Source organism: Trachypithecus francoisi, unplaced genomic scaffold (genome assembly GCF_009764315.1).
Source record: "Trachypithecus francoisi isolate TF-2019V2 unplaced genomic scaffold, Tfra_2.0 Lachesis_group11, whole genome shotgun sequence".
Classification (NCBI taxonomy): domain Eukaryota; kingdom Metazoa; phylum Chordata; class Mammalia; order Primates; family Cercopithecidae; genus Trachypithecus; species Trachypithecus francoisi.
The window spans coordinates 81,331,538-81,358,289 of NW_022681456.1; the positions used below are offsets into that span (position 1 = coordinate 81,331,538).

At 43.4% G+C, this 26,752-nt stretch overlaps 1 protein-coding gene across 4 annotated transcripts in view; it reads right to left on the bottom strand.

The window, feature by feature from the left end:
- The window catches only part of EIF4B (eukaryotic translation initiation factor 4B), a 37,201-nt gene extending 13,077 nt beyond the window's left edge, over positions 1-24,124 (bottom strand). For all 4 annotated transcript variants that reach the window (XM_033221968.1, XM_033221967.1, XM_033221966.1 and 1 more), the window contains exons 1-8: positions 23,791-24,124; positions 14,009-14,146; positions 11,605-11,813; positions 10,550-10,666; positions 8,660-8,714; positions 7,894-8,028; positions 1,683-1,820; positions 1,410-1,583 (exon numbers count right to left, since the gene is read on the bottom strand). In XM_033221968.1, the coding sequence (XP_033077859.1) occupies positions 1,410-1,583; positions 1,683-1,820; positions 7,894-8,028; positions 8,660-8,714; positions 10,550-10,666; positions 11,605-11,813; positions 14,009-14,146; positions 23,791-23,803 (979 nt within the window). In that variant the 5' untranslated portion in view covers positions 23,804-24,124. The remainder of the gene's footprint in view (positions 1-1,409; positions 1,584-1,682; positions 1,821-7,893; positions 8,029-8,659; positions 8,715-10,549; positions 10,667-11,604; positions 11,814-14,008; positions 14,147-23,790) is intronic.
- Positions 24,125-26,752: the final 2,628 nt, after the last annotated feature.

Below are 26,752 nucleotides of genomic sequence, written 5' to 3' on the forward strand. Positions count from 1 at the left end.
TAATTTTAGAATAGGTGCACCAAGGCCGGGCACGGTGGCTCAAGCCTGTAATCCCAGCACTTTGGGAGGCCGAGACGGACGGATCACGGGGTCAGGAGATCGAGACTATCCTGGCTAACACGGTGAAACCCCGTCTCTACTAAAAAATACAAAAATCTAGCCGGGCGAGGTGGCGGGCGCCTGTAGTCCCAGCTACTCGGGAGGCTGAGGCAGGAGAATGGTGTAAACCCGGGAGGCGGAGCTTGCAGTGAGCTGAGATCCGGCCACTGCACTCCAGCCCGGGCAACAGAGTGAGACTCTGTCTCAAAAAAAAGAATAGGTGCACCAAAATCTCACCTTTATAATTAATGAACATCAATTATTATGGTATAATGGTACTGAGATCAGCAATGTTTTTTTTTTTTTTTTTTTTGAGACAGTCTCACTCTGTCGCCCAGGGTGGAGTGCAGTGGTGCGATCTCAGCTCACTGCAACCTCCGCCTCTGGGCTCAAGCAATTCTCCTGACTCAGCCTCCCGAGTAGCTGGGATGATAGGTGTGTGCCGCTCCGGCCACCTAATTTTTGTATTTTTAGTAGAAACGGGGTTTCACCATGTTGGCCAGGCTGTTCTCGAACTCTTGATCTCAAATAATCTGCCCACCTTGGCCTCCCAAAACGCTGAGATTACCAGTGAGTCACTGCACCTACCCTTAATGCTTAGTTTTTAACCCCATAGTACCAATGATGGACTACAGGACTACATTTAATCTGAGTTTCATTTCCCTCACTTGAAAAATGTAGCTAAAACCATCTGCTTTAAGTGTAATTTACTGAGATCACAACATTAACAGTATCTGGCAATTTTTTTTTCCATTTCTACTGTGTATTCGATAAATTTTAACTGAAAAATCTATCTGTGAAGGCATATGAGATGAAAGGAATTCGACTGCTGTATTTCCACTGATGTCATCCTTAGCCAATGCTTTTTTTTTTTGGAGACCGAGTCTCACTCTGTCATCCAGGCTGGATGTCCGCTCCACATGCGATCTCCGCTCACTGCAAGCTCCGCCTCCTGGGTTCACACCATTCTCCTGCCTCAGCCTCCTGAGTAGCTGGGACTACAGGCACCCGCCACCACGCCCGGCTAACTTTTTCTATTTTTAGTAGAGACGGGGTTTCACCATTAGCCAGGATGGTCTCTATCCTCTGACCTTGTGATGCACCCGCGTTGGCCTCCCAAACAGCTGGGATTACAGGCGTGAGACACTGTGCCTGGCCAGCCAATGCTCTTTCTACTATGCTTTGCTACTTCCTGTACCATGCGCACATTGTATCTGTGCCCAACTCAGTGGTTTGCAACACAATCACAAATTTTCCGTAGTTTTCCCCCAGTTTCTGTTCCATGAAGTAAGTAAAAAGAAAACTATTACCTCTATCATCGCGCCTATAATCATCCCGAGAGTAATCATCTCTGGAGCTCCACGACCGATCATCTCGTCTGTCGTATCGGTCTTCATAGCGGTCCCCGCCTCCTCTGTAGTCATCATCCCTGCGATACCCACTGCCAAATGCTCTTCTGCCACTGCCTATCCGGGAATCATAGCCTGTAAACATATCCCAAATTATAATCATCACAGCAGAGAGGGAAAAACAAGCAAAAAAGTTACTGAAAGAACAATTCAACACAAACGTTTTACAATTACCTCTATCATAGTCTCTGCTGCCTCGGTCATCATAGCGTTCCCGGCCACCATATCGATCCATATCCCGGCGTGGGCCATCCCGATACCCATCCCGATACCCATCACGATACCGGTCTGAATCATAACGATCTCGATACTCTAGAGAAAAAAGACAAGTAACACCATCCCCTTTTCTCTGACACCATTAATAGAAACACAGTAAGCTATCACACCAGTTTGGAAGAATTTGTGTTTATTTAAATTTTCTATCTGATTTCTTCAAAAAGTTTCTCAGGTGAAATAAATGTTGCTCAGCTAATAATTTGGGAAGGGTGGGTTGGAAATAAAAAAAATCCCTAAATATTCCATAATGAATTTCCAGGAGAAAAGGTTTATATGCAAAAACAAAAAACAAAACAAAACAAACAAAAAAAAAAACAAAGTAAGCACAAGACACTAAAACAATACAGTTGGAATCTTCCATGTGTGATCCCAAAGACCACCTGTTTTTTAATTAAGAAAATTTTTTTAGCCAGGCGTGGTGGCTCACGCCTGTAATCCCAGCACTTTGGGAGGCTAAGGTGGGCGGATCACAAGGTCAAGAGATTGAGACTATCCTGGCCAACATGGTGAAACCCTGTCTCTACTAAAAATACAAAAATTAGCTGGGCATGATGATGCACACCTGTAGTCCCAGCTACTTGGGAGGCTGAGACAGGAGAATGTGTGAACACGGGAGGCGGAGGCTGGGCTGAGATCACACCACTGCACTCCAGCCTGGCGACAGAGTGAGACTATGTCTCACTCACAGAGTCTCTCTATGCTGCCCAGGCTGGTCTTGGGCTGCTGGGCTTAAGCAGTCCTCCAGCCTTGGCCTCCCAAAGTGTTGGGATTACAGGCCTGAGCCATAACAACCAGCCACAAAGACTACTTTATTTAAGAGACAAACAAAATGAGAAACAATATATGCAACATATGACTAACAGGACATAATTTTCTTTTTCTTTTTTTTTTTTTTTTGAGACACAGTCTCGCTCTGTCGCCCAGGCTGGGGTGCAGTGGCCGGATCTCAGCTCACTGCAAGCTCTGCCTCCCGGGTTCCCACCATTCTCCTGCCTCAGCCTCCCGAGTAGCTGGGACTATAGGCGGCTGCCATCTCGGCCGGCTAATTTTTGTATTTTTAGTAGAGACGGGGTTTCACCGGGTTAGCCAGGATGGTCTCGATCTCCTGACCTCGTGATCCGCCCGTCTCGGCCTCCCAAAGTGCTGGGATTACAGGCTTGAGCCACCGCGCCCGGCTAGGACATAATTTTCTATTAAAGTCTAGGAGCTTTAATCAATTTCTGCACTGCTGATCATAATTTTAAACAGTACAAATACACTTTGGGAGGCTGAGGGTGGTGGATCGTCTGAGCTCAGGGGTTTGAGACCAGCCTGGGCAACATGGCGAAACTACAACTCTATCAAAAATACAAAAAAGTAGCCGGGCATGGTGGTGCAGGCCTGTGGTCCCAGTTACAAAGGGGAGGACGAGGTGGAAGGATCACTTGAGCCAGGGAGGCAGAGATTGCATTGATCCAAGATTGTGCCAAGGCACTCCAGCCTGGGCAACAGAGTGAGACGTCTTCTCAAAATAAATAAGTAAATCAATAAATTAGTATAAATACTGAAAGTTGTATTAGAACTATGCATGAAAAGCTTTGAAGTAATGTATATACCCTTCTTGGCCAACAATTTAATTTCTTGAAATTCATCCTAAGGAAGTAACTGGATGTGTGATAAAGATACACGTACAAAGACATTTGTTGCAATGTTTATGTTATAAACTATATTTTACACACACATGTGCATTTCAGTATCAGAGGAACCTAAATACTAGAAATCTGTATAAAGAAATGTAGTAACTCAGATAGCAAACTGGGTAGCATTAAGTTGTCTGTAAAAAGGATAGCTGCTGTTTAGTTCCAGTTGACTGTTGCTAGGATCTTCCAATTTTCTGAGAGAAGCTGGCAGCCCAGATTTTTATGTTAAAAAAAAAAATCTGAATTTCTAAATATAAATTAACTAACTAAAAAAACCTACAAATATTTTATAAGGCTGATTAATTTACATACGGGGGCCAAACAGGGATCTTTTTCTTTTTTCTTTTTTTTGAGACGGAGTCTCCCTCTGTTGCCCAGGCTGGAGTGCAGTAGCACAATAGCGGGCTCACTGCAACCTCTGCCTCCCAGGTCCAAGCGATTCTCCTGCCTCAGCCTCCCGAGTAGCTGGGGTTACAGACACCCGGCACCACGCCCGGCTAATTTTTGTGTGTGTGTGTATTTTTAGTAGAGACAGGCGGCCGCCACCTCGCCCGGCTAGTTTTTTGTATTTTTTAGTAGAGATGGGGTTTCACCGTGTTAGCCAAGATGGTCTCGATCTCCTGACCTCATGATCCGCCCGCCTCAGCCTCCCAAAGTGCTGGGATTATAGGCGTGAGCCACCATGCCAGGCCAGGGATCCTTTTCTTGTGGCTACTGTCTTTTAAATATAAATAATGATTTCATTTTGGAAACCACATACTTTTTACTGACCAGACATAACATTTCCCAGTATTATAAACTTTATATATTAAAGAACATGTTAATGTTAGTAAAATGATTATAGAAAAGATCTAAAATAGGACACAAGAAAATCAGCCCTGTGTTTATTTTGAAATGTGGTTTAATTTCTGGAGATGCGATTTACACTTGATTTTATTGGATAATACTGAAATTATGATAAGCTTGCATTTACTGAGAAAGCATAGATCCACACTGGAGAAAAGCAGCACATACTATTACTGACATTTCATAGGAATACTTAGTGTAATACCCCCCAACACCCCTCAGGGTTCTGTTTTTGGCCCAATGCTTGGGATAGGAGTCTCTGAATCTTTAATTCAGGTTAACTAAGTTGACTTTGGGGCAGCTTTGGATAACAGCACACTCACTCGTTATCCATCCTGCTTGCTCTAAATTCAAGGTTTCAGGTGAGAAAAGTCATGCCCCTGGACTCAAAACAGGACCCCTGGTCTGACTGTCTGCTTTTTCTTTCAAGAGCCATTTCTTCCTGTTAACAATAGAATCTCTTTTTTTTTTTTTTTTTTTTGAGACAGAGTCTCGCTCTGTCGCCCAGGCTGGAGTGCAGTGGCGCAATCTCGGCTCACTGCAAGCTCCGCCTCCCGGGTTTACGCCATTCTCCCGTCTCAGCCTCCGAGTAGCTGGGACTACAGGCGCCCGCCACCGCGCCCGGCTAGTTTTTTGTATTTTTAGTAGAGACGGGGTTTCACTGTGTTAGCCAGGAGGGTCTCGATCTCCTGACCTCATGATCCACCCGCCCCGGCCTCCCAAAGTGCTGGGATTACAGGCTTGAGCCACCGCGCCCGGCCTTAGAATCTCTTGCATAAATGCTGAAGTAATCACCTCAGGTAGTTCTCCCCAAGGCTTTGTTGTGTCAAAGTCACGTAAGAAGTCAGATATAAACTTGCTGATTTACCCTTCTTTCAGACCTATGACCCATTCTTCTTCCTTCTACATCTTAAAAGGTTAAGGACTCTCCTCTAATAGGAATTATATCCCTTACTGCTTCCTCAATTATATTTAGTACAAAGCTCAAAAGGTACCTCACAAAATTAAAATGCTTGTGGCTGGGAGCGCTAGCTCACACCTGTAATCCCAGCATTTTGGGAGGTCAAGGTGGGCAGATCATCTGATGTAAGGAGTTAGAGATCAGCCTGGTCAACACGGTGAAACCCCATCTCTACTTAAAAATACAAAAATTAGCCAGGTGTGGTGGCGCGCATCTGTAATCCCAGCTACTCAGGAGGCTGAGGCACAAGGAGCACCCTGAACCTGGCAGGCAGAAGTTGCAGTTAGCCAGGATTGCCACTGCACTCCAGTCCGGGCAACAGAGCGAGACTCTGTCTCAAAAAAATAAAACAAAGAGCTTGTAAATTTAAGTTGTTCTGTTTTTACTTAAACTATTTCAAACATACAGAAAAGTAAAGAAGCCATTATAACAAACTTATGAACCTATTACTTAGGTTTAGTGAATGTCATATTTTGCCATGTTTATTTCAGTTTTTTGTTTAAAAGAAATATGTTACAGATGTAACAACAGAATTTTCCCTACCCCCACCAACAATCACAAGGGTGGTTAAAATTACCATGCACAGCTTTATATTTTTTACAACTTATGCATTAATACTACATGGTATTGTTTTCAAATTTATACACAATTTTTTTCCCCTTAATGTAACAGGTTTTGAATTTTATCCCTGTTGTTATGCTATTAAGTATTTGATTACAGACAAAACACTAATTTATTTTTACTAGCTAATAGCTTCTTAAAAATAATTAGTGTTGTCTATTTTTGTGTATTTTAATAAAGTTGCATAGTTTTCCCGATAAAGGTTTTTGTTAGTGATGTATATAATTAATCTCTACTCCTACCCCATGATTATTTCTCACTCCCCTATCTTTCCGCACCCCAACTATTTAATTATTCACACACTCTCGTCCCTCCACTATAATAACGTATGCCCAATAAAGACAGGATTTTCTTGTTTTTGTTCACTGCTGTATCTTGAGCATTTAAGTGAATCAATTTTTATTAGAAAAAAATTACACTGCTATATCCTTGTTCACTGCTATATCTTGAGTATTTTTAAAGTGAATCAATATTTTTATTTTAAAAACTTACATTTGGCCGGGCGCAGTGGCTCAAGCCTGTAATCCCAGCACTTTGGGAGGCTGAGACGGGCGGATCACGAGGTCAGGAGATCGAGACCATCCTGGCTAACCCGGTGAAACCCCGTCTCTACTAAAAAATACAAAAAACTAGACAGGCGAGGGGGAGGGCGCCTGTAGTCCCAGCTACTCAGGAGGCTGAGGCAGAAGAATGGCGTAAACCCGGGAGGCGGAGCTTGCAGTGAGCTGAGATCCGGCCACTGCACTCCAGTCTGGGCGACAGAGCGAAACTCCGTCTCAAAAAAAAAAAAAAACTTACATTTTAGGCCAGGCATGGTGGCTCATGCCTGTAATCCTAGCACTTTGGGAGGCTGAGGCAGGAGGATCACCTGAGGTCAGGAGTCCGAGACCAGCCTGACCAACATGGAGAAACCCCATCTTTACTAAAAATACAAATTTAGCCAGGCATGGCGGCACATGTCTGTAATCCCAGCTACTCGAGAGGCTGAGGCAGAAGAATCACTTGAACCTAGAAGGCGGAGGTTGTGGTGACCTGAGATCATGCCATTGCACTCCAGCCTGGGCAACAAGAGCGAAACTCTGTTTCAGGTAAAAAAAAAAAAAAAAAAAATGTATTTTAATTGTTTGCTACAAGCATATAGTAATGCAACTGATTGGCTGGGCACAGTGGCTCACGTCTGTAATGCCAGCACTTTGGGAGGCCAAGGCAGCCGGATTATGAGGTCAAGAGATCGAGACCATCTTGGTCAACATCGTGAAACCCCCATCTCTACTAAAAATACAAAAATTAGCTGGGTGTGGTGGTGCATGCCTGTGGTTCCAGCTACTTGGGAGGCTGAGGCAGGAGAATTGCTTGAACCCAGGAGGTGGAGGTTGTAGTGAGCCAAGGTCGCGCCACTGCACTCCAGCCTGGGCGACAGAGTGAGACTCTTGTCTCTTTCTGATTTCAAATAGCTCACTTTGTAGAATGTGATAGGTTTTTTTTTTTTTTTTTCTTTTGGAGACAGGGTCTTGCTCTGTCACCCAGTCTAGACCTCCTGGGCTCAAGGAGTACTCTTGCCTCAGCTTGCTGAATAGCTAGGACTGCAGGTGCGTACCACCACGTCAGCTGTTTTTTTTTTTTTTGGTAGATAGGGTTTTGTTTTGTCACCCAGGCTGCTCTCAAACTCCTGGCCTCAAGCAATCCACCTGCCTTGACCTCCCAAAGTGTTGGGATTATAGGTGTGAGACACCATGCCCAGGTTGGGTTTCTTTAAAAACAATTGTCTCCAAAAAAAGAGAAATGTCTGTCCCTTTCTTTGTTCGGTTAAGTTTCTAAAAAAAATTATTAATTTGTCAAATTTGTTTTCTGTATCTATCAATTCTTTCAGATATTATCCAAAATTTTTCTTAATCTGCTTTCCCCCCCTCTATCTGTTAATGTGATTATCTGTAACACATTTGGCCTATTACTAAATAGCCTCCCAAAGCACAGAAGAAACTAACTTCATAAAAACACTTACTGTCTCCAAAGCTATCATCACCTCTTCTAGGTGGGTAGTCATCAAAGCTGTCTGTAGCAGGACGAGCCCTCCAGTCTGTATCTGTTTTGTCAGAATCCCGATTTCTATCACGGCCAAAAGAACGATCATCCCTGTCTACAGATACATTAAAACAAAAACCGTAAGTTAGCTCACAAAAAAAACTTTGCCCGATATTTCTCACACATAGAAAAACCCCACTTTACCCTATTTTTCACTTTCACATCACACTGTCATCCCAGTTACCTCAGGCCCCATAAGTAAGTACATGCTCCAATGCAACCCGGGTGGTTCTTTTCCTCCCATTTTTTCCTATTGATTTAATGCTTAGCTATCTCAAATTCTGCATAGGCTAGAAGTCCCCGAAACATATACAAATTAGGTCCCCTTTGTGACCAATGTGCTGTTAGGCAGATTATTTATCATCTATTTAATGTTCATTTAGATCAGGCTTCTCAATCTTGACATGCATTTTGGGCTGCATAATTCTTTGTTGATGGGGACTGTCCTATCCCCTACAGAATTAACCCCTGGATTCTACTTATGTCAGCAGCACTCCCTCCAATTGTGACAACCTACACTGTCTTAAAACATTGCCAGAAATCCCCTGTGGGGCAAAACTGATTGAAAACTGTTACTGTAGATTCAGGCAGGCCCACCACTACCCCTATTAAAATTTTCTGGGAAAGGATGGTTTGTTGTCATCCTAGGACCATTAACAGTCAGAAATCTCTACCAGTTTCCTTACCTTTATCCTGTGCTTGATCAGCAACGTCCACTCGAATTCTCCTGTTACCTAGAGACTGAGAGCATAGGACCATATTAACCAACCTTTTGCCCCATTATGCACAAATCCCTTGAGTGACCTTGAACGTCTGGGCATAGCAGAAGCACTAGGGGAAGGAAGATAAAGGAGAACACTGTAATCTAGCTAACACTCCAATCTGTGGGCTAAAGAGTCCTTTATAAAGACTTAAAATTTCAACAAATTTAAGCTGGCTTTGAATATTAGGTCAATTATCACACTATTTTTACAAAGCTTAATTTCACAGAACAGAATTAACTTTTTAACGATCCAAGGTAATTTGTCAAGTGTAGTAAATTAAAAATAATCCTCACATAACTAGCTGAATAAAAGGCGTATTTGATGCCACAGCAATTATTTCTCAGAATTTATAGAAGCCAGGTGCAGCGGCATGTACCTACAGTTTCAGCTATTTGGGAGGCTGAAGCAGGAGGATCACTTAAGCCCAGGAGTTCACGTCCAGCCTGGGCAATATAGCGAGACCCTGTCTCTTAAAAATAAAAACACCCAACACGTTTATAGAGCCCCTACTAGTACTATACACCAGCAAAATATAGAGCCCCTACTAGTACTATACACCAGCAAAATTGCATAAAGCATGCTTTGTCTACAATCTTAGGTTCTCTCACTCAGTATTACCTTTGGATAAATCAGTTCTTCCAGAGATACCCTCTGACTTCCCTTTCCCACATCATTATTTACATACTTTGAACCCAATTAATTCTATTGCTGATTTTTCCTCATTTCATAGTAGAATCTACAGTTGAAGAAGGATAACAGTGATTTTTAGTTAAAAATACCCAAAACTATATTAAACACCACTATAATGAAATCTTTAGTAACAAAGTAACTCTTAAATATGCACCACAACAATATATTAAGTAATAGTTCATCTAGTAAGCATCAAATAGTTAACAATTGCATGGTATTCTTTTTCTTATCCAGACTGAGTAAGGTTAGAGACCACTAAATAAAATCTAAAAATAATCCAATAAGAGTAACTCTGGAACAACATTAGACCTTCACATGCATTTAAATTTAACTAAGTACATTAATATTTATCTCTTATTTCACACTGATGACAGATTATCATGATGGTAATCAATTATGAGGCAGCGAAACTATTTCTAAGAGGCGTTGATTTCAATCATGTCATATGGCAAATTAGGACTTATGGCACGAATTATGGCACAAATGGCACTAGAAATTGCCTTATCAATAAACAATAAGGTGTTTTTGGAGTTAAAGGAGGAAAAAAGCCTTTTTTCTTCTGAGACATAAGCCTCTCAAGTTCTGGGACAGGAAAATATTTTGTAGGCAGTGTTGATAAGCAGAAGGATTGGATATTTGTCTGTCTCCTATAATATATTCCTTTGTAGGAAATGTTTCCAAATCCTCTTAAATGAACAAAAAATACCATTACAACACTTCCCTGAAAATGAGATATGCCTTTCAATACTAAACAAACTTGATTTTTCTATTTGCCTTTATCAGGTCAGATTACTCTGAAAAAGCAAAGCCATAGGAGTTGAGGCAACACTATGGGTAAACCAATGTGAGACTTAATTAGAGACATGGTGTGTGGCAGGTTTCTTCCACAATTTTCCACCTAAGTACCTCTCTAAATTATTAGGGCCTACTGAATTTGCTGAAGTGTGACTTGCTAAATGTTGAATGTTAAGCGATATACTGTTAAATAATGCAGGCTTTTATTTGTAGATATGGGAATCTTTGAAGTGAGCCACTCACTCAACCTAAAAAATATCAGTTTGATCAATAAACATGAGATTTGTGAACTTACACCCCTCATATACCCACTCTTATTTTCTTTACCTCTTCATTGAGACTCAGGGCACTGAGCAGGGAATCCAGGTCCTCAAATTCAGCATAACCAAAACCTTTCAACCTCTCTGGATTGCTGGGTTCACGTGGTAAACGCACTGCACTGATCTGAAGGAATAAGAAACAACAACAAAGTTCCCAACGTTCTTCATTGGCCATTTTTTGAGAGGAGTACGAAAGCATTACTGTATGTGCATGCATTTTTATGAATACACAAGAACATGGTTGTCTCAGGAGGAAACCTGATGCAGAGGGATAGTAGAAACTTTACTAAATGCCCTATTATACCTTCTGAATTTTGAACTACATGAATTTAACCCTTAAAAGAAATATGAATTCAGGCCAGTACAGAGGCTTATGCCTGTAGTCCCAGCACTGTGGGAGGCCGAAGCAGGTGGATCATCTGAGGTCAGGAGTTCAAGACCAGCCTGACCAACATGGTGAAACCACATCTCTACTAAATATAAAAAATTAGCTGGGCATGGTTGCACATGCCTGTTATCCCAGCTACTTGGGAGGCTGAGGCAGAACTGCTTGAACCTGGGAGACGGAGGATGCAGTGAGCTGAGATTGCACCGTTGCACTCCAGCCTGGGCAACAAAAGCAAAACTCCATCTCAAAAAAAAAAAAAAAATCTAAATTATATTTCTTTTCTTTTTTTTTTTTTGAGACAGAGTCTCATTTTGTCACCCCGGCTGGAGTACAGTGGCACAATGTCAGCTCACTGCAACCTCTCCCTCTCAGGTTCAAGTAATTCTCCTACCTCAGCCTCCCGAGTAGCTGGGATTACAGACGTGTGCCACCATGCCCAGCTAATTTCTGTATTCTTAGTAGAATACAACATTAGCCAGGCTGGACTCGAACTCCTGACCTCAAATGATCCACCTGCCTCTGACTCCCAAAATGCAGGGATTACAGGTGTGAGCCACCATGCCCAGCCTTAAATTGTATTTCTAGTTGTTTAAGAGCAACTGCCCATTCCACAATTAGTCTTTTTTAGACACTATCCTCAATATCTAGTTAATTATTATAACTTTTACACTTACATTTAATCCTCTAAAGAATTCCTTAATTGACTCTTCTGTCACATCATAGGGTAGGTTCCCTAGAAAAGCAGTGTAGGGTGGCGATTTGGGAAGACGGCTCCGGTCGATATTGGGTTCCCGAGCAGCCCGTGGAGCAGTGGGAAGGATGGAACGGTCAATTGGAGGCGCCCTGTACACGTCGTCGTCATTACTGTGCCACGTTGTTGAAACTAGGATAGAGGAATGAATACAAGAATTAGAAGAAACATCTCTCACTACTGTCATAGAATAAGAGGACCCATGTTAACTGCCAAATATTAAACATGCTATACAAGGAAACAGACAAAAAAAAAAGTGGAGGTTCAGTAATAAGGGCACTTTACAAAAAGAAGACGCTTCTGAGATTAATTATGACACCTCAATCCTTATGTAGCAAAGAAATACTATTCCATAAATGTATGGAATTATTCCATAAATACAACTGTTCATGGAATATTACTGTGTGCCTGCTACTTTATATTAATTATATCCCATCTTATCTTTTTAACAATCCTGTGAGGTTGTCCCCCATTCTACAGAAAAGCAAACTCAGATTTCACACAGTAATTTGCCCAAGGTCACAGATGGTAAAGCTAGGATTCAAACCTGGGTCCCTCTTACTCCAGGTGTATTTAACGACTACTGACAACTCTCGTATTCCTAGTGGCGAGGCTGAAGTGAGTATTTTTCTGCATGGTCTATCCGCCCTTAAAAACAACAACAGGTCCAGCTCGGTGGCTCATGCCTGTAATCCCAGCACTTTGGGAGGCCAAGGTGGGTGGATTTGACGTCAGGAGTTTGAGATCAGCCTGACCAATATGGTGAAACCCTGTCTCTACTAAAAATACAATAATTAGCCAGGCGTGGTGGTGCGTGCCGGTAATCCCAGCTACTTGGGAGGCTGAGACAAGAGAATCTCTTGAACCGGGAGGTGGAGGTGAGCCAAGAGACTGCGCCACTGCACTACAGCGTGGGCGACAGAGACTCCATCTGAAAACAAACAAAAAATACAACAACAACAACAACCTTTCCCTACAGCACTGTCCATGAATTTGTACTTCAGACACCAACACTTATGGGAAGTACGATCTATATAAAATTTCCTATTTTGGCTGGGTGCAGTGGCTCATGCCTGTAATCCCAGCACTCTGAGAGGCTGAGGCAGGTGGATCATGAGGTCAGGAGTTCAAGACCAGCCTGGCCAAAATGGTAAAACCCCAACTCTACTAAAAATACAAAAATTAGCTGGCGCGGTGGCAGGCACCTGTAATCCCAGCTACCCAGGTGGCTGAGGTAGGAGAATCACTTGAACCCCAGGAGCAGAGGTTGTGTTGAGCCGAGAGCGCGCCACTACACTCCAGCCTGGGCGATAAGAGTGAGACTCTGTATCAAAAAAAAAAAAAAAAAAAAAAATTCTCGTTTTTAGGAATTATGAGAACAGGTCACAAGAAAAATTATTCTTTCAGCATGCAATAAAAGATTTTCAGGAAAAAAACAATGGTAATGAGATTTATGTCATACCTGGTAATTATAAAAAATAGCTCCTGATTATTTCTGGTGACTCCCTGAAGGTACAGAACTTGTCCAAATGACACTCAATGACTCTTCTTTATTTTCCCACCATAATTAGTGTTCTCATTCCTTTTCCTCAGACCATTTTCGTTTACCCAAGGACACTGATTTTATACTACTAACTCCTAGAACTAATTATTCCTTGGCTCTGAGTAAACACAGCTAACAGATTACACTGAAACATCACTTTTTGTTTTTACTTTTTTTGAGATGGAGTCTCGCTTTGTCACCCACGCTGGAGTACAGTGGCATGATCTCGGCTCATTGCAACCTCCGCCTTCCGGGTTCAAGCAATTCTCCTGCCCCAGCCTCCCGAGTAGCTGAAATTACAGGCACATGCCACCACGTCCAGCTAATTTTTGTATTTTTAGTAGAGACAGGTTTTCACCATGTTGGCCAGGTTGGTCTTGAACCTCTGATCTCACGTGATCTGTCCACCTCGGCCTCGCAAAGTGTTGGGATTACAGGTGTGAGCCATCGTGAGCAGCCTGAAACATCACTTTATGAGGACCCCATAGAACTGCTTACTTTTAAAATGAAGAAAATGAGGCCCAAAAGAATAGTAACTTAAGAAGTCTGTTAATGCAAGAACAAGAACTAGCAAAGCTCTCTTAAATGACCACTTCAGTCTTCACTGCAAAGTCTGATAGCCCAAACCTCAGAATAAACCTTAGATTCTATAAAATATGTAAGATTTCAGGTGCTAAAAAATGAGTAAGTTCTTTTCAGATTACAAATGATGTGAATTATTATGTAATAGGTTTTCTCTAGAAAATAATAAACATTCCAAACATGATGACAAAAGAAAAATTACCATCTCCTTCCAGGTCATCCGTTTCATCAGCCCAGCTGACTGGTTTGGAAACATAGGTGGTTCCTCCACCAGTACCCCCATCCTCAGCCAGAAAGTCTGTTAGGGAGATAGTCTTCCCCTTCTTATTCTTCTTTTTTGCTGTTTTAAAAGGCAAGAGAAAGATTATTCATCAACACTCAGATATTTACAGAGCTGTACAATGCAATATTGTAAAACATTATTTTCAAAGAAAGTAACATGGATACTCCTCAGATGGTTAAATTATGGTATTTCCATGAAGGGGTACTATACAGACATAAATAAGGAGAAAGCACAATACAATGGCACAAAAAGAAGAACCGAACAATAAGAAATTTAAAAGTTGCAGAATATCTATTATGTGTAAACACATGTTTACGTATGGAAAAGGGCCTGGGTGTTTGAGATACCCCTGGAGAGTATGTTTGGAGTGTGGGGGCAACCTTTTATTTTCTTTTTCTTTTTTTTTTTTTTTGAGACGGAGTCTCGCTCTGTCACCCAGGCTGGAGTGCTGTGGCCGGATCTCAGCTCACTGCAAGCTCCGCCTCCCGGGTTCACGCCATTCTCCTGCCTCAGCCTCCCGGGTAGCTGGGACTACAGGCGCCGCCACGTCGTCCGGCTAGTTTTTTTTGTATTTTTTAGTAGAGACGGGGTTTCACCGTGTTAGCCAGGATGGCAACCTTTTATTTTCTACTATATTCACTTATCATTTGAGATCTTTAATTTTGTAAGTACTTCTATTCGATTACTACTTTCACTGCTCCTTGGATAAAAAAGATGAATAAAAATTCGTATCTCACATAACATATTCTGTATGGCACTTTTGAAGATTGTTTGACACTTGTAAACAAACCATATGAGGAAGGAATCACAACTATCCTTTTTCTTTTTTTTGAGAGAGTCTTGCTCTTGTAGCCCAGGCTGGAGTGCAATGGTGCCATCTCGGCTCACTGCAACCTCTGCCTCCTGGGTTGAAGCAATTCTCCTGCCTCAGCCTCCTGAGTAGCTGGGATTACAGGCATCCGCCACCACGCCCAGCTAACTTTTTTGTGTTTTTAGTAGAGACGGGGTTTCACCACGTTGGCCAGGCTGGTCTCAAACTCCTAACCTCAGGTGATCTACCTGCCTCAGCCTCCCAAAGTGCTGGGATTACAGGTGTGAACCACCACACCCGGCCCCATTTTTTTTTTCTTTTTTGAGACAGGGTCTTGCTCTGTTGTCCAGGCTGTAGTGCAGTGGTGTGGCCACGACTATCTGCAGCCTCAACCCTCCCAGGCTCATGCGATCCTCCCACCTCAGCTTCCTCAAAAGCTGGGACCACAGAGGCACACCACCATGTCCAGCTGATTTTTAATTTTTTTTTTTTTATTCCCTATGTTGCCTAGGCTGGTCTCAAGTATCCTGGAGGATCCTAGGCTCAAGTGATCCTCCTGCCTCAGCCTCCCAAAATGCTGGGATTACAGGTATGAGTCATGGTGCCTGGCCACAACTACCAATTTACAGAAAAGGATACTAAGTCTCAGAGAGGTTAAGTGAAACACTAGATGTCTGTAAAGTTACAGAGACATTAGATGGCTAGGCTGAAGATAAAACCCAAGTTTTTTTCATACGAAGTCCAAGGTTCTTTCTATACACCAAGGTATCCTTGCCTCTCAGCAGCTTATTCTATGTCAGATTATCAAAATCATGGTAAAACGTACTGCTATTTGTAGTGTTCAAATGGTAAAAGTCATATTCCCTAGATCTCTCTGCCCTCTAGAAAAAATGTCCTTCTCTACTATAACAATACTGCATATGAGGATGTAATGCTAAAAGGAAAACACAAGAAAACCCTAATAACCAACACATTTAAGTGTTTCCCACCATTAAGGAATACTTAGTAATCTCCAAATGGTTCAGCTTAGTGAACTGACACTGCTCTTTCTTTTTGGTCCTCAGAACTTCTGAGAAGTCATCACCAATCAAGAACTAATTCAGAAGAGCAGAAGGGACTCAGTAAAGTTCCAGAACTGGCCTGATAGCAGACACTACATGATTAAGAAAAAAGCAAGCAGCTTTGTTGTAAAAAAGATCGGCTTCATGGTTTTTATAATCATGAATTTCTCCTCCATGTTCCAACTGTCACCTGATTTTATTTTTTATTTTTATTTTTGGAGACAGAGTCTCGCTCTGCTGCCCAGGCTGGAGTAGAGTGGCCAGATCTCAGCTCACTGCAAGCTCCGCCTCCCGGCTTTACACCATTCTCCTGCCTCAGCCTCCCGGGTAGCTGGGACTACAGGCGCCCGCCACCTCGCCCGGCTAGTTTTTTGTATTTTTTAGTAGAGACGGGGTTTCACCGTGTTAGCCAGGATGGTCTCGATCTCCTGACCTCGTGATCCGCCCGTCTCAGCCTCTCAAAGTGCTGGGATTGCCGGGCGCGGTGGCTCAAGCCTGTAATCCCAGCACTTTGGGAGGCCGAGACGGGCGGATCACGAGGTCAGGAGATCGAGACCATCCTGGCTAACACTGTGAAACCCCGTCTCTACTAAAAAATACAAAAAACTAGCCGGGCGACGTGGCGGCGCCTGTAGTCCCAGCTACCCGGGAGGCTGAGACAGGAGAATGGCGTGAACCCGGGAGGCGGAGCTTGCAGTGAGCTGAGATCCGGCCACAGCACTCCAGCCTGGGTGACAGAGCGAGACTCCATCTCAAAAAAAAAAAAAGTGCTGGGATTACAGGCCTGAGCCACCGCGCCCGGCGTCACCTGATTTTTAATCCAAGAATATCAAACTTGATGTACCCCTTTGTTTAACTGAAGGTTGCTTTCTCAGTTGGTATCTGCCTTTCTTTCAAAATTCAACTTTCAGGAAATAAAGGTAACCAGTTTGCTATGAATGTTAACACACAGCCTTCTGGACACAATCAGAACCTGAAGTATTATGGTCTCAACATGCAAACCAGATGAACCCGGCTAAAATAATCAAAGTTGACCACGAACATGGTATTTTCCATATCTCTCAAGTGACTTAACATTAATCCAGCTCCGAAAGTATCGTTTATGATCAACCAGATCACATTTTGAATCCACCCTACTTTTTTTTTTTTTGAGGCGGAGTCTCGCTCTGTCTCCCGGACTGGAGTGCAGTGGCCGGATCTCAGCTCACTGCAAGCTCCGCCTCCCGGGTTTACGCCATTCTCCTGCCTCAGCCTCCCGAGTAGCTGGGACTACAGGCGCCCGCCACCTCACCCAGCTAGTTTTTGTATTTTTAGTAGAGACGGGGTTTCACCGTGTTAGCCAGGATGGTCTCGATCTCCTGACCTCGTGATCCACCCGTCTCGGCCTCCCAAAGTGCTGGGATTACAGGCTTGAGCCACCGCGCCCGGCCAATATACGTATCTTCTACCAAAACAGCAGAATGTGGAATTAATCTGCCCTTTAGTCCGATTTGGCTTAAATCAACTTTGTAGATCAGTTTCTCAACTCTTACCCCTTGACTCCTTTGACAAACAAGTTTCTTCTTTAATGTTATTTGAAATTTCCAAACAAATTAAATATCATGACTAAAAAATATTAAAAGCACTTTTACATCTTAGAATGTCTTTTCAAATCATAAATCTCCCCCTCCTCTGATTGCCACCCACTCCCAGGCCCTCTGGTTAAGAAATTACTGTTGGACGCGTCTTTTTTTTGTTTTTTTAAGACAGAGTTTTGCTCTTGTTGCCTAGGCTGGAGTGCAATGGTGCAATCTTGGCTCACCAAAACCTCCACCTCCCAGGGTCAAGCGATTCTCCTGCCTCAGCCTCCCGAGTAGCTGGGATTACAGGCATGCGCCACCACACCTAATTTTGTATTTTTAATAGAGACGGGATTTCTCCATGTTGGTCAGGCTGGTCTCCAACTCCTGATCCCAGGTGATCCGCCCGCCTCCATCTCCCAAAGTGCTGGGATTACAGGTGTGAGCCACTGCGCCCCAGCTATTAGATGAGTCTCAAAAAAAAAAAAAACAGGCTAAAATTCTGTACAAGATCTTTAACTTATTTAACTGCAGGAGCAGCACTGACTCAGTCACAACATAAGCAGCAGGTTTAAAGGAAGTAGCCCTTGAAAAGCAAAATCAGTAAGCCTAAAGTAGGTGCCTGTGTTTGTTCCACTCCATTTCATTCCAATAACAGAAAAGATGTTATCTAAATCCTCCATGCCCTTTGCTTCCCCAATACCTAGGCCTATTACATGTTTAGATTTCAACAGTGTTCCCTCTGCTTTATAAGTAAAGCACTGTTTAATGCTCCAGGTTTATCAATCCTTTGCAATTCGACAATGAACTGGTCCAATTCTTTAATTTTCTCTAAATCTTATGTGAACTGGTTAAAAAGGTAACAAATCAATCAGCTCGCAAAACGTGTCCCAATTATTTATACATGGTCTACAGTGGGGAAAGGACACCACCAGCTCTTTATATATCCATACAGGTTTAATAAAAGATCTTAAAAACGGAAATATTGCTAAGTCCAGAAGCCCTTAAACAAGAGACAACACATTCATGGTTTTCTTAATAAACAGAATTTGTTATAACAGACACTAAAATAAATACAACCTACTTCTTAACTCAGAGTTTCTCTATTTCAGCACTACTGATATTTTAGCTTAGGTAATTTCTTGTCATGGGGGGATCTTTAGCAGTATCTCTGACTCTGCTCATTAGATGCCAATAGCAACCCCTGAACCCCATTCCACTGTGACAACCAAAAGCATCTCCGGACACTGCCAAATGCTCTATGGTGGGATGGGGGTTTGGGATGAAAAGACTGTCCCTTAGTTGAGAACCATGTTCTAAGTGATGTTTCACTTCAGTGAATAAAAAGATAAATGAAAAGGAAATGTTAGTCCTATACAAAGGACTTTTCTTTGGGGGTGATAAAAAGGTTCTGAAATTAATTAATAATGATGGTTGTACATCTTTGAATATACTAAACCCCACCAAATTGTATAGGGCCTTGCTGTGTCACCCAGGCTGGAGTACAGTAGTGAGATCATGGTTCACTACAGCCTTGACCTCCAGGGCTTAAGCAATCCTCCCACCACAGCCTCCCAAGTAGCTAGGACCACAGGTACATGCCACCACCCCTGGCTAATTAAAAAAAAATTTTTGTAGAGATGTGGTCTCACCATGTTACTTAGGCTGGTCTTGAATTCCTGGGCCTAAGTGATCCTCCTGCCTTGGCACCCCAAAGTGCTGGGATTACAGGTGTGAGCTACTGCACACGGTCCAAACTGTATACTTTAAAAGGGTAAATTTTATGGTATACAAATTACATTGAATAAAGCTGTTATTAAAAGTGAGTTCTGCCAAATTCTCCATAATTAAAGGCTACTTTAGGCCATGCGTGGTGGCTCATGCCTGTAATCCCAGCATTTTGGGAGGCCAAGGTGGGAGGATCACCTGAGGTCAGGAGCTCAAGACCAGCCTGGCTAACACAGTGAAACTCCATCTCTACAAGAACTGCTTGAGCCCAGGAGGTGGAGATTGCAGTGAGCCGAGACCATGCCACTGCACTCCAGCCTGAGCCATAGAGTGAGACTCTGTCTCAAAACAAAAACAAAAACAACAAAACAACAAAAAAAGCTACTTTAAATAATGAATTAATGATTAACAAATGTTTCCCTAAATCAACAGCATTGTATAAACACAATCAATCTACCCAAATAGAGTGCTTAGAATTAGACTAATTAATTACATTGGTGTTTAGAGCCCAGCCATGAAAAGACATTTCATGCAATGCAATATCATAATATTTCACCTTCACCTTTACTGCACTATATAGATGGTCCCTCACTTATGATAAGACTATCAGGATAAACCCATCTCAAGTAAAAAAAAAGCATTTACTATCCAGATAAACCCACTGTGAAGTCGAAAAGATCCCAATGCAAACCACCCTTTGATTTAGTTGGGGATTGGGTAAGTTTAGCATAGTAGAGATAAAGACTAAGTCAGAATTCATAAGCTCCACCATCTTGACTCCCGTACAGGTTGTTTCATGACCTCTCTGTGCCCAATTACTTCATTTTGACACAAGAAGAAAGATGCCATACTACCTTTTCCTTATCCTTCCAGGGATACTCAATTTGATCATTTACATAATCAAAGTAAGTGCCCAATGCATGCCATACCAACCATTACACAAAATAGGAGACAGGAGCTACACAAATTCAAATTAAACTTCTTGATTTGAGTAGTTTCCTACCATTGGGACCATAGCAGTATCTATCACAAATTTAAGAAACTGGCTCATAAATGTACATAAGGCAAATCTAATTACAAATATGCACTTAAAATACTGTATTCTGTATTCGTCAGTTATTTCCTCTACCATTATGAAAAGAGAATTCCAGAATGTTTTGAGATGAAACATACCTCTTTTTTCAATGACATTACTTAGAAATACTGCTTTATCTTAACTGACAGTATTCTGTATTGGTATTTAAACTTTCAAAAAGTTTTAGTTTTAGCCTTCTGGTTATCTTACTCCCAGAAAAACATATACATGATAGAGGATGGAATTTGAAACTAGGTAATCTGTAAGCAATATATAATGGCAACCCTTAAAACCATTTCACTGTAAGAGTCAGCAGTGTATGAAAACAACCACTGCAGAGCATCTTCTCCCTATAAAAATAATCAAATGAGATGTCACACAGGATGGCATTTTGAAGCATTATGGAAATAGGCCTGTGCATGAGCTTATGTACGTTATTTCCAATTTTAAAGTTTTTTTTTTTTTTTTTTTGAGACGGAGTCTTGCTCTGTCACCCAGGCTGGAGGGCAGTAGTGCAATCTCAATTTACTGCAATCTCTGCCTCCTGGATTATAGGCGTGAGCCACCGTGCCCAGCCCAACACCCTGCTAATTTTTGTATTTTTAGTGGAGACTGGGTTTCACCATGTTGGCCAGGCTGGTCTCGAACTCCGGTTCTCAGGTATTTTGCCCACCTCGGCTTCACAAAGTGCTGGGATTACAGGCATGAGCTACTGCACCCTGCCCAATTTGAAAGCATTTTAAATGTTAAACTGTATCAAACACATTTGATTCCCTCTAGGTAAGGGGAGAGCAGACAAATAATGACCACTTTCCAGATAAAGAAACTGAGATTCAAGAGGTAACTGGCTTGTAACAAGTCTACTAAAGTAGTCACAATGAAAATTTAAGAGAAATGAAAAACTGCATATTTTTAATTTTTTTTTTTTTTGAGATGGAGTCTTGCTGTTTTGCCCAGCCTGGATTGCAGTGGCACAATCTCGATTCACTGCAACCTCCACCTCCCAGGTTGAAGTGATTCTCCTGCCTCAGCTTCCTGAGTAGCTGGGATTACAGGCACGCGCCACCACACCCAGCTAATTTTTGTATTTTTAGTAGACAGAGTTTCACCATGTTGGTCAGGTTGGTCTCCAACTCCTGACCTAGTGATCCGCCCGCCTCAGCCTCCCAAAGTGCTGGGATTACAGGCGTGAGCCACCGCGCCCAGCCTTGAAGAATTCTTTCTAAGAAGCAAAGCAAGAAATTAAGTGTACTGGCTCAATGTATCAAGTTTCTAGGAATTCAAACTATCCTCATTCTATAGTTAGTTCTGAGACCTACCTTAGTTCTTGAAGGTCAATAATGGATCACACTGGAAACTGGTATTGCTGCAAAGAATTTTTTGGTCTCATTTAACAGTAAAAGAGGCATATGAAGTTGTTTTATGTATTTTCACACAGAATATATAACATCCATTTCCCTCATCAGGGAATACTGGTTCCTTCACAAAGCCAACGTGACTGGAAAAGAGGAGCGGGGAAACAATCCGATAAACCCCAGATTCCTCAAGGGCAGACTGAAAGACGTGACTTGTGCTCGGATACCAGTACCAGCTAAAAAGATTTACTGAAGTGAATTAAAAGAGATGAGGGTTTTCAAGGGGGTGGAGTAAATATGGAAGAACAAGAAAATGGGACGTCACTGAGTAAATCCCTTTAATCAGTCTGGACTTCCCTCAACTTGGTAAAACAAAGGACATGAATTGCTGTCATGTCTTCCACCTCTAAAAAACACACAAAAGTTAAGAAAACACAAATTTTCTTCACTATTACTATACTAAACTGTGAAGGTGGCAAATCCAGACCAAGTAAGTACTTTAAGTAATGATTAGTTTAAAATATATTTAGGACTTGTACTAGCCCACTGGAGAAAAAAATTTGAACATTTTTGTAAACTTCAGATGCTTTCGGGCAGCGTCCTAAACTGATGATGACACCTTGATACTTTTAAGTTGCTGAGGAGTCTCAAAGATTATGAGCTTGCTCTGCCAGCTGAGAGCAGTGTGGCCTTAAATAATATTCCTCAGCTGGGAAATACCACCAGTTCTCTGCAGTACCTCAGGATCGAAGGAGACGACAATGCACAAAAGTGCTTGGTCAACTGTCAAGTGTTACACCAACGAAAGATCTTCAAATGCACCTCAAATTTCTCAACATTTTCCAAAGCCAACCATAACCCTTAGCTTCTTTGTAACAGAGATGATGAATTACTGGGTAAGAAATGAGCACCCAGAGACAGAAGTTCAAATAATGTTTTGAAAAATGCAAGGTCATGCCAGAGAAAACAAACTATATTCCCCAAACTAAAATCAATGCTACAAGATGTTGGATCATCACTGCTCTTACAGGCCCAATAGATATGTAAGTAGACTTGCAAGGCAACTTCCAAGGTTGTCTAAAGAAGTAAGCAACTCCAGTCACTAGTAATACATAAAGTAAGCAACTCCAGCCACTAGTAAGCACTATCTTAAAATACCTGCTAGTAGTTGTACTGTTACCTTAAAAAAAAAAAAAAAAAAGCGGAAATCTACCATTGGAGCTATCCAAATTCAACCAACATGGAAGCGCCAGAAGAGAAACCTGATCCTTGCATACAGTTGCGCTGAGTAAAAATGCCTCCAACTGAGTATGAGAAAAAAGCCTAGAAGGAAATCTAGGTGCACACCCGTGCTTCTCCAACACGTGGGTGCACCACACTGGGTTCCCCACCCCCCAACAGCACCAACCTCCAAGCCTAACACACATACCCTTGCAAGAATACAGGCACAGGGCCACACTCTAGAAAGGGAAGAAATAACCTAAAAGGACATAAAAAGCGCGCAACACAGGCGCGCTAAAAGCTTCCCATCTGGGTTCTAGCGCAAGGATTGAAGGCGCGCCCGTCTCCACTACCCGCGTGTCTCCCACCGCGCACGCGCACCACTGCCTTCTCCCGCCCCTCCACCGACTCGCGCTCGCGTTCCAACTGCTCCCCCCACACTTATTCCCCTGCCCCCGACTCCGGTCCGCTACAGCCTCGCGCCTTGGAGACGTAGCCTAATGTGCACTCGTCGGCGCAGCAACCGCCTCCTTCCTTCCTCCACGCCTTCACGTGGGCACGGTGCTTCACGTCTACGAAAAGGCCTCGCACCACCCGCACACCTTTCTGCGCCTCCTTCTCCAATTCAAGCCAGAGTCCACCATTACTGCCTATTCCAATCTCGCGCAGAAAGGGTGAAAAGAGTGTGAGGGGGAGGGGAAGGACACCTTCCCCTCCCCCCCAAACATCCCGAGATAGTAACCTAACATGGCTACGCCGCCAGCCTGCCGCAGCCCTCAATTCAGAAAGGAACCGGTGCCAGCAGTTCCCCGACTTCAGGAAATCAGTGGATCACGCTCGGAGGGGGGGTTTCCGAGCCCAGTCCTTGGCCGCGCTCGGCTGCTCGCTCACCTGAGGCCGCCATGTTGGGAGAGGGAAAGAGAACGCAAAGGACCCGGATGAGGCAATCACGTGATTATAGCGGGCGCGTCGGGCTAGGAGACGCGAAGCTGGGAGGGGGCGGGGAGGTGAGGACGGAGACAGGAGGCGGGGTGGCGCTGCTCTAGGTTCGTAAAGCTGCGCGGCGAGGTGGCACGGCTTTCGACGGGAAGACATGCGCGACATGTGGCCAAAGGGGTGGGGCCTGGGTTGTCGCGAAACCCCTCACGCTTTACGTAGGGCTACACGCGAGCGCGGGGCTGGTGTTGAGCCCTGGCCGGCCTCGTGATGCATAGACTTCCTGTCGGAAGAGTGACGGGAAGGGTGGGGCTTCGCTGCTGGTTCCGCTTACTCTGCACATAGCCGGCGATGGGTGTGGCGAAATGGATTTTCCGGAAAGGGAAGAGTCTGAGTTTAACGTACTTTTTTTTTTTTTGAGACGGAGGTTCGCTCTTGTTGCCCAGGCTGGAGTGCAATGGCGCGCGCGGCCTCGGCTCACTGCAACCCCCGCCTCTCAGGTTCAAGCGATTCTCCTGCCTCAGCCTCCGGAGTAGCTGGGATTACAGGCGCCCGCCACTATTCGCTGCTAGTTTTTTGTATTTTTAGTAGAAACGGTATTTCACCATATTGGCCGTGCTGGTCTTGAACTCCTGACCTCAGGCTGTCCACCGCCTCGGCCTCCCAAAATGCTGGGATTACAGGCGTGAGCCACCGCGACCGGCCTAGTTTTTAAAAGCCGCATCAGAAATTACAGAGTTTATTTGTATTTATTTTTATTTTTTGAGACGGGGTCTCGCCGTGTCGCCCAAGCTGGAGTGCAGTGGCGCGATCTCGGTTCACTGCAGCCTCAACCTCCGGGGCTCAAGCGGTCGTTCCACTTCAGCCTCCCGAGCAGCTGGGACCACAGGCGAGCGCCTCCAGGACCAGCTAATTAAAAAACAGTTTTTGTGTGGAGATAGAGGGGCGGGCGGAGGGGGGGGGGGGGAGGCGCTGTATCTCCCTATGTCGCCCAGACTGGTCTCGAACTCCTGGGCTCAAACATTCCCTCCGTGGCCTCCCACAGTGCCGGGATTACAGGCGTGAGTCACTGCTGTCGGCCGGAGTTTCTTTTCAAATTACTTTTTGTAAAGGCAAAACAAATCGAGCGTCTTGTGTAAGAATGGCTTTAATGAGGCATGTTCAGACGGAATAAGAAGGTAACAAATGCTGAACACTTAATTCCCATGGGCTTTTACCTCATTTAATGCTCCAATTTACTGACTAGGTTTAGTCAAACTTAGGCCTTCAGGGTTTCTGAGACTAGGGCTATTCATGCTTCCCCTAGCAGATGTTCCATTTCATTCATTCAAGGAAAATTTTTGTTGCCCACCGTGTGCCAGGCAGACATTTGTGGGTACAACATGGACTAGAACTGTCCAAAAGAGGTTATATTCTAGTGGGGGAAGGACAGATATATAAGCAACTAATAAATAAAATATTACAACAAGTATTCTGTGAGTACTTAAAACAAGGTGGTGTAATGAAAAGTGATTGGGTGCAACTTTAGATTGCCTGTCAGAGGAGACCTCTGAGGAAGTGACATTCAGACGGAGATCTAAATTATAAGCTGCCAGCACTGGGAATGTCTTCTGAAGAGGTTTAGGAGAAGACAGGATGCGCAGACGGGATTGCTGCAATATGGTGAGGGCAGGGGAGGGAAGGATGGTTCAGGATGAATCCTGAGAGATAGGGGCTGGATCGTGTGAGACTGTGTAACCAGGTTTAGGAGGTGTTTGGATTTTGTCTCAAGGGGATTGGGAAAGTATGGAATGATTTAAAGCAGAAAAATGTCATGACTTGAAATAAAAATTTAAAAAGGATTTAGTATCCTGATGTGAGTGGCGGTTACATGGGTGTATATCTAGAATTCATATACTTAAGATTTGTGTACTTTATGTAAGTCACGCGTTAATTAGAAAAAAAGATTCCTCAGGCTACTGAATGGAGAGTGCAGTTGTCAGAGGCATTTGAACCAGAGCAACTCCTTGAATACGGCTGGGTAAAATGATACCTACTGGGCTGCATTCCCAGAAGGTTAGGCATTCTTAATCACAGGATGAGATAGGAGGTCAACACAAGTTATAGGTCACAAAGACCTTGCTGATAAAACAGCATGCAATAAAGAAGCCGGCCAAATCCCATCAAAACCAAGATGGCGACTAAAGTGATCTCTCCTCACTGCTCGTTGTATGCTAAATATAATGCGTTAGCAAGCTAAAAGATACTACAAATGCTATGGCAATGTGAGGAAGTTACTCTATGTGGTCTAAAAGGGGGAGGAACCCTCAGTATGGGAATCGCCCTCCTCTTTCCAGGGAAGACATGAATAATCCACCCCTTGTTTCACATATAATCAAGAAATAATTATAAGTATTTTTAGTCAAGCAGCCCGTTCTGCTGCTCTCTGCCTATGGAGTAGCCATTCTTTTATTCCTCTTTCTTTTCTTTTTTTTTTGAGACAGGGTCTCACTTTGTTACCCAGGCTGGAGTGTAGTGGCGAGATCATGGCTCACTGCAACCTCCACCTCCCAGCCTAAAGCGGTCCTCCTACCTTAGCCTCCTGAGAAGCTTGGACCACAGGCACGTGCCATCATGCCCAGCTAATTTTTGTATTTTTTTTTTGTAGAGATGGGGTTTCCCCATGTTACCCAGGCTGGTCTTGAACTCCTGAGCTCAAGTGATCCACCTGCCCCAGCCACCTAAATTGGTGGGATTATGGGTGTGAGCCACCATGCCTGGCCAATTTTTTTTTTTTTTGAGATGGAGTTTCACTCTTGTTTCCCAGGCTGGAGTGCAATGGCATGATCTCGGCTCACTGCAACCTCTGCCTCCCAGGTTCAAGCAATTCCTGTACCTCAGCCTCCCAGGTAGCTGGGATTCCAGGTTGCTGCCACCA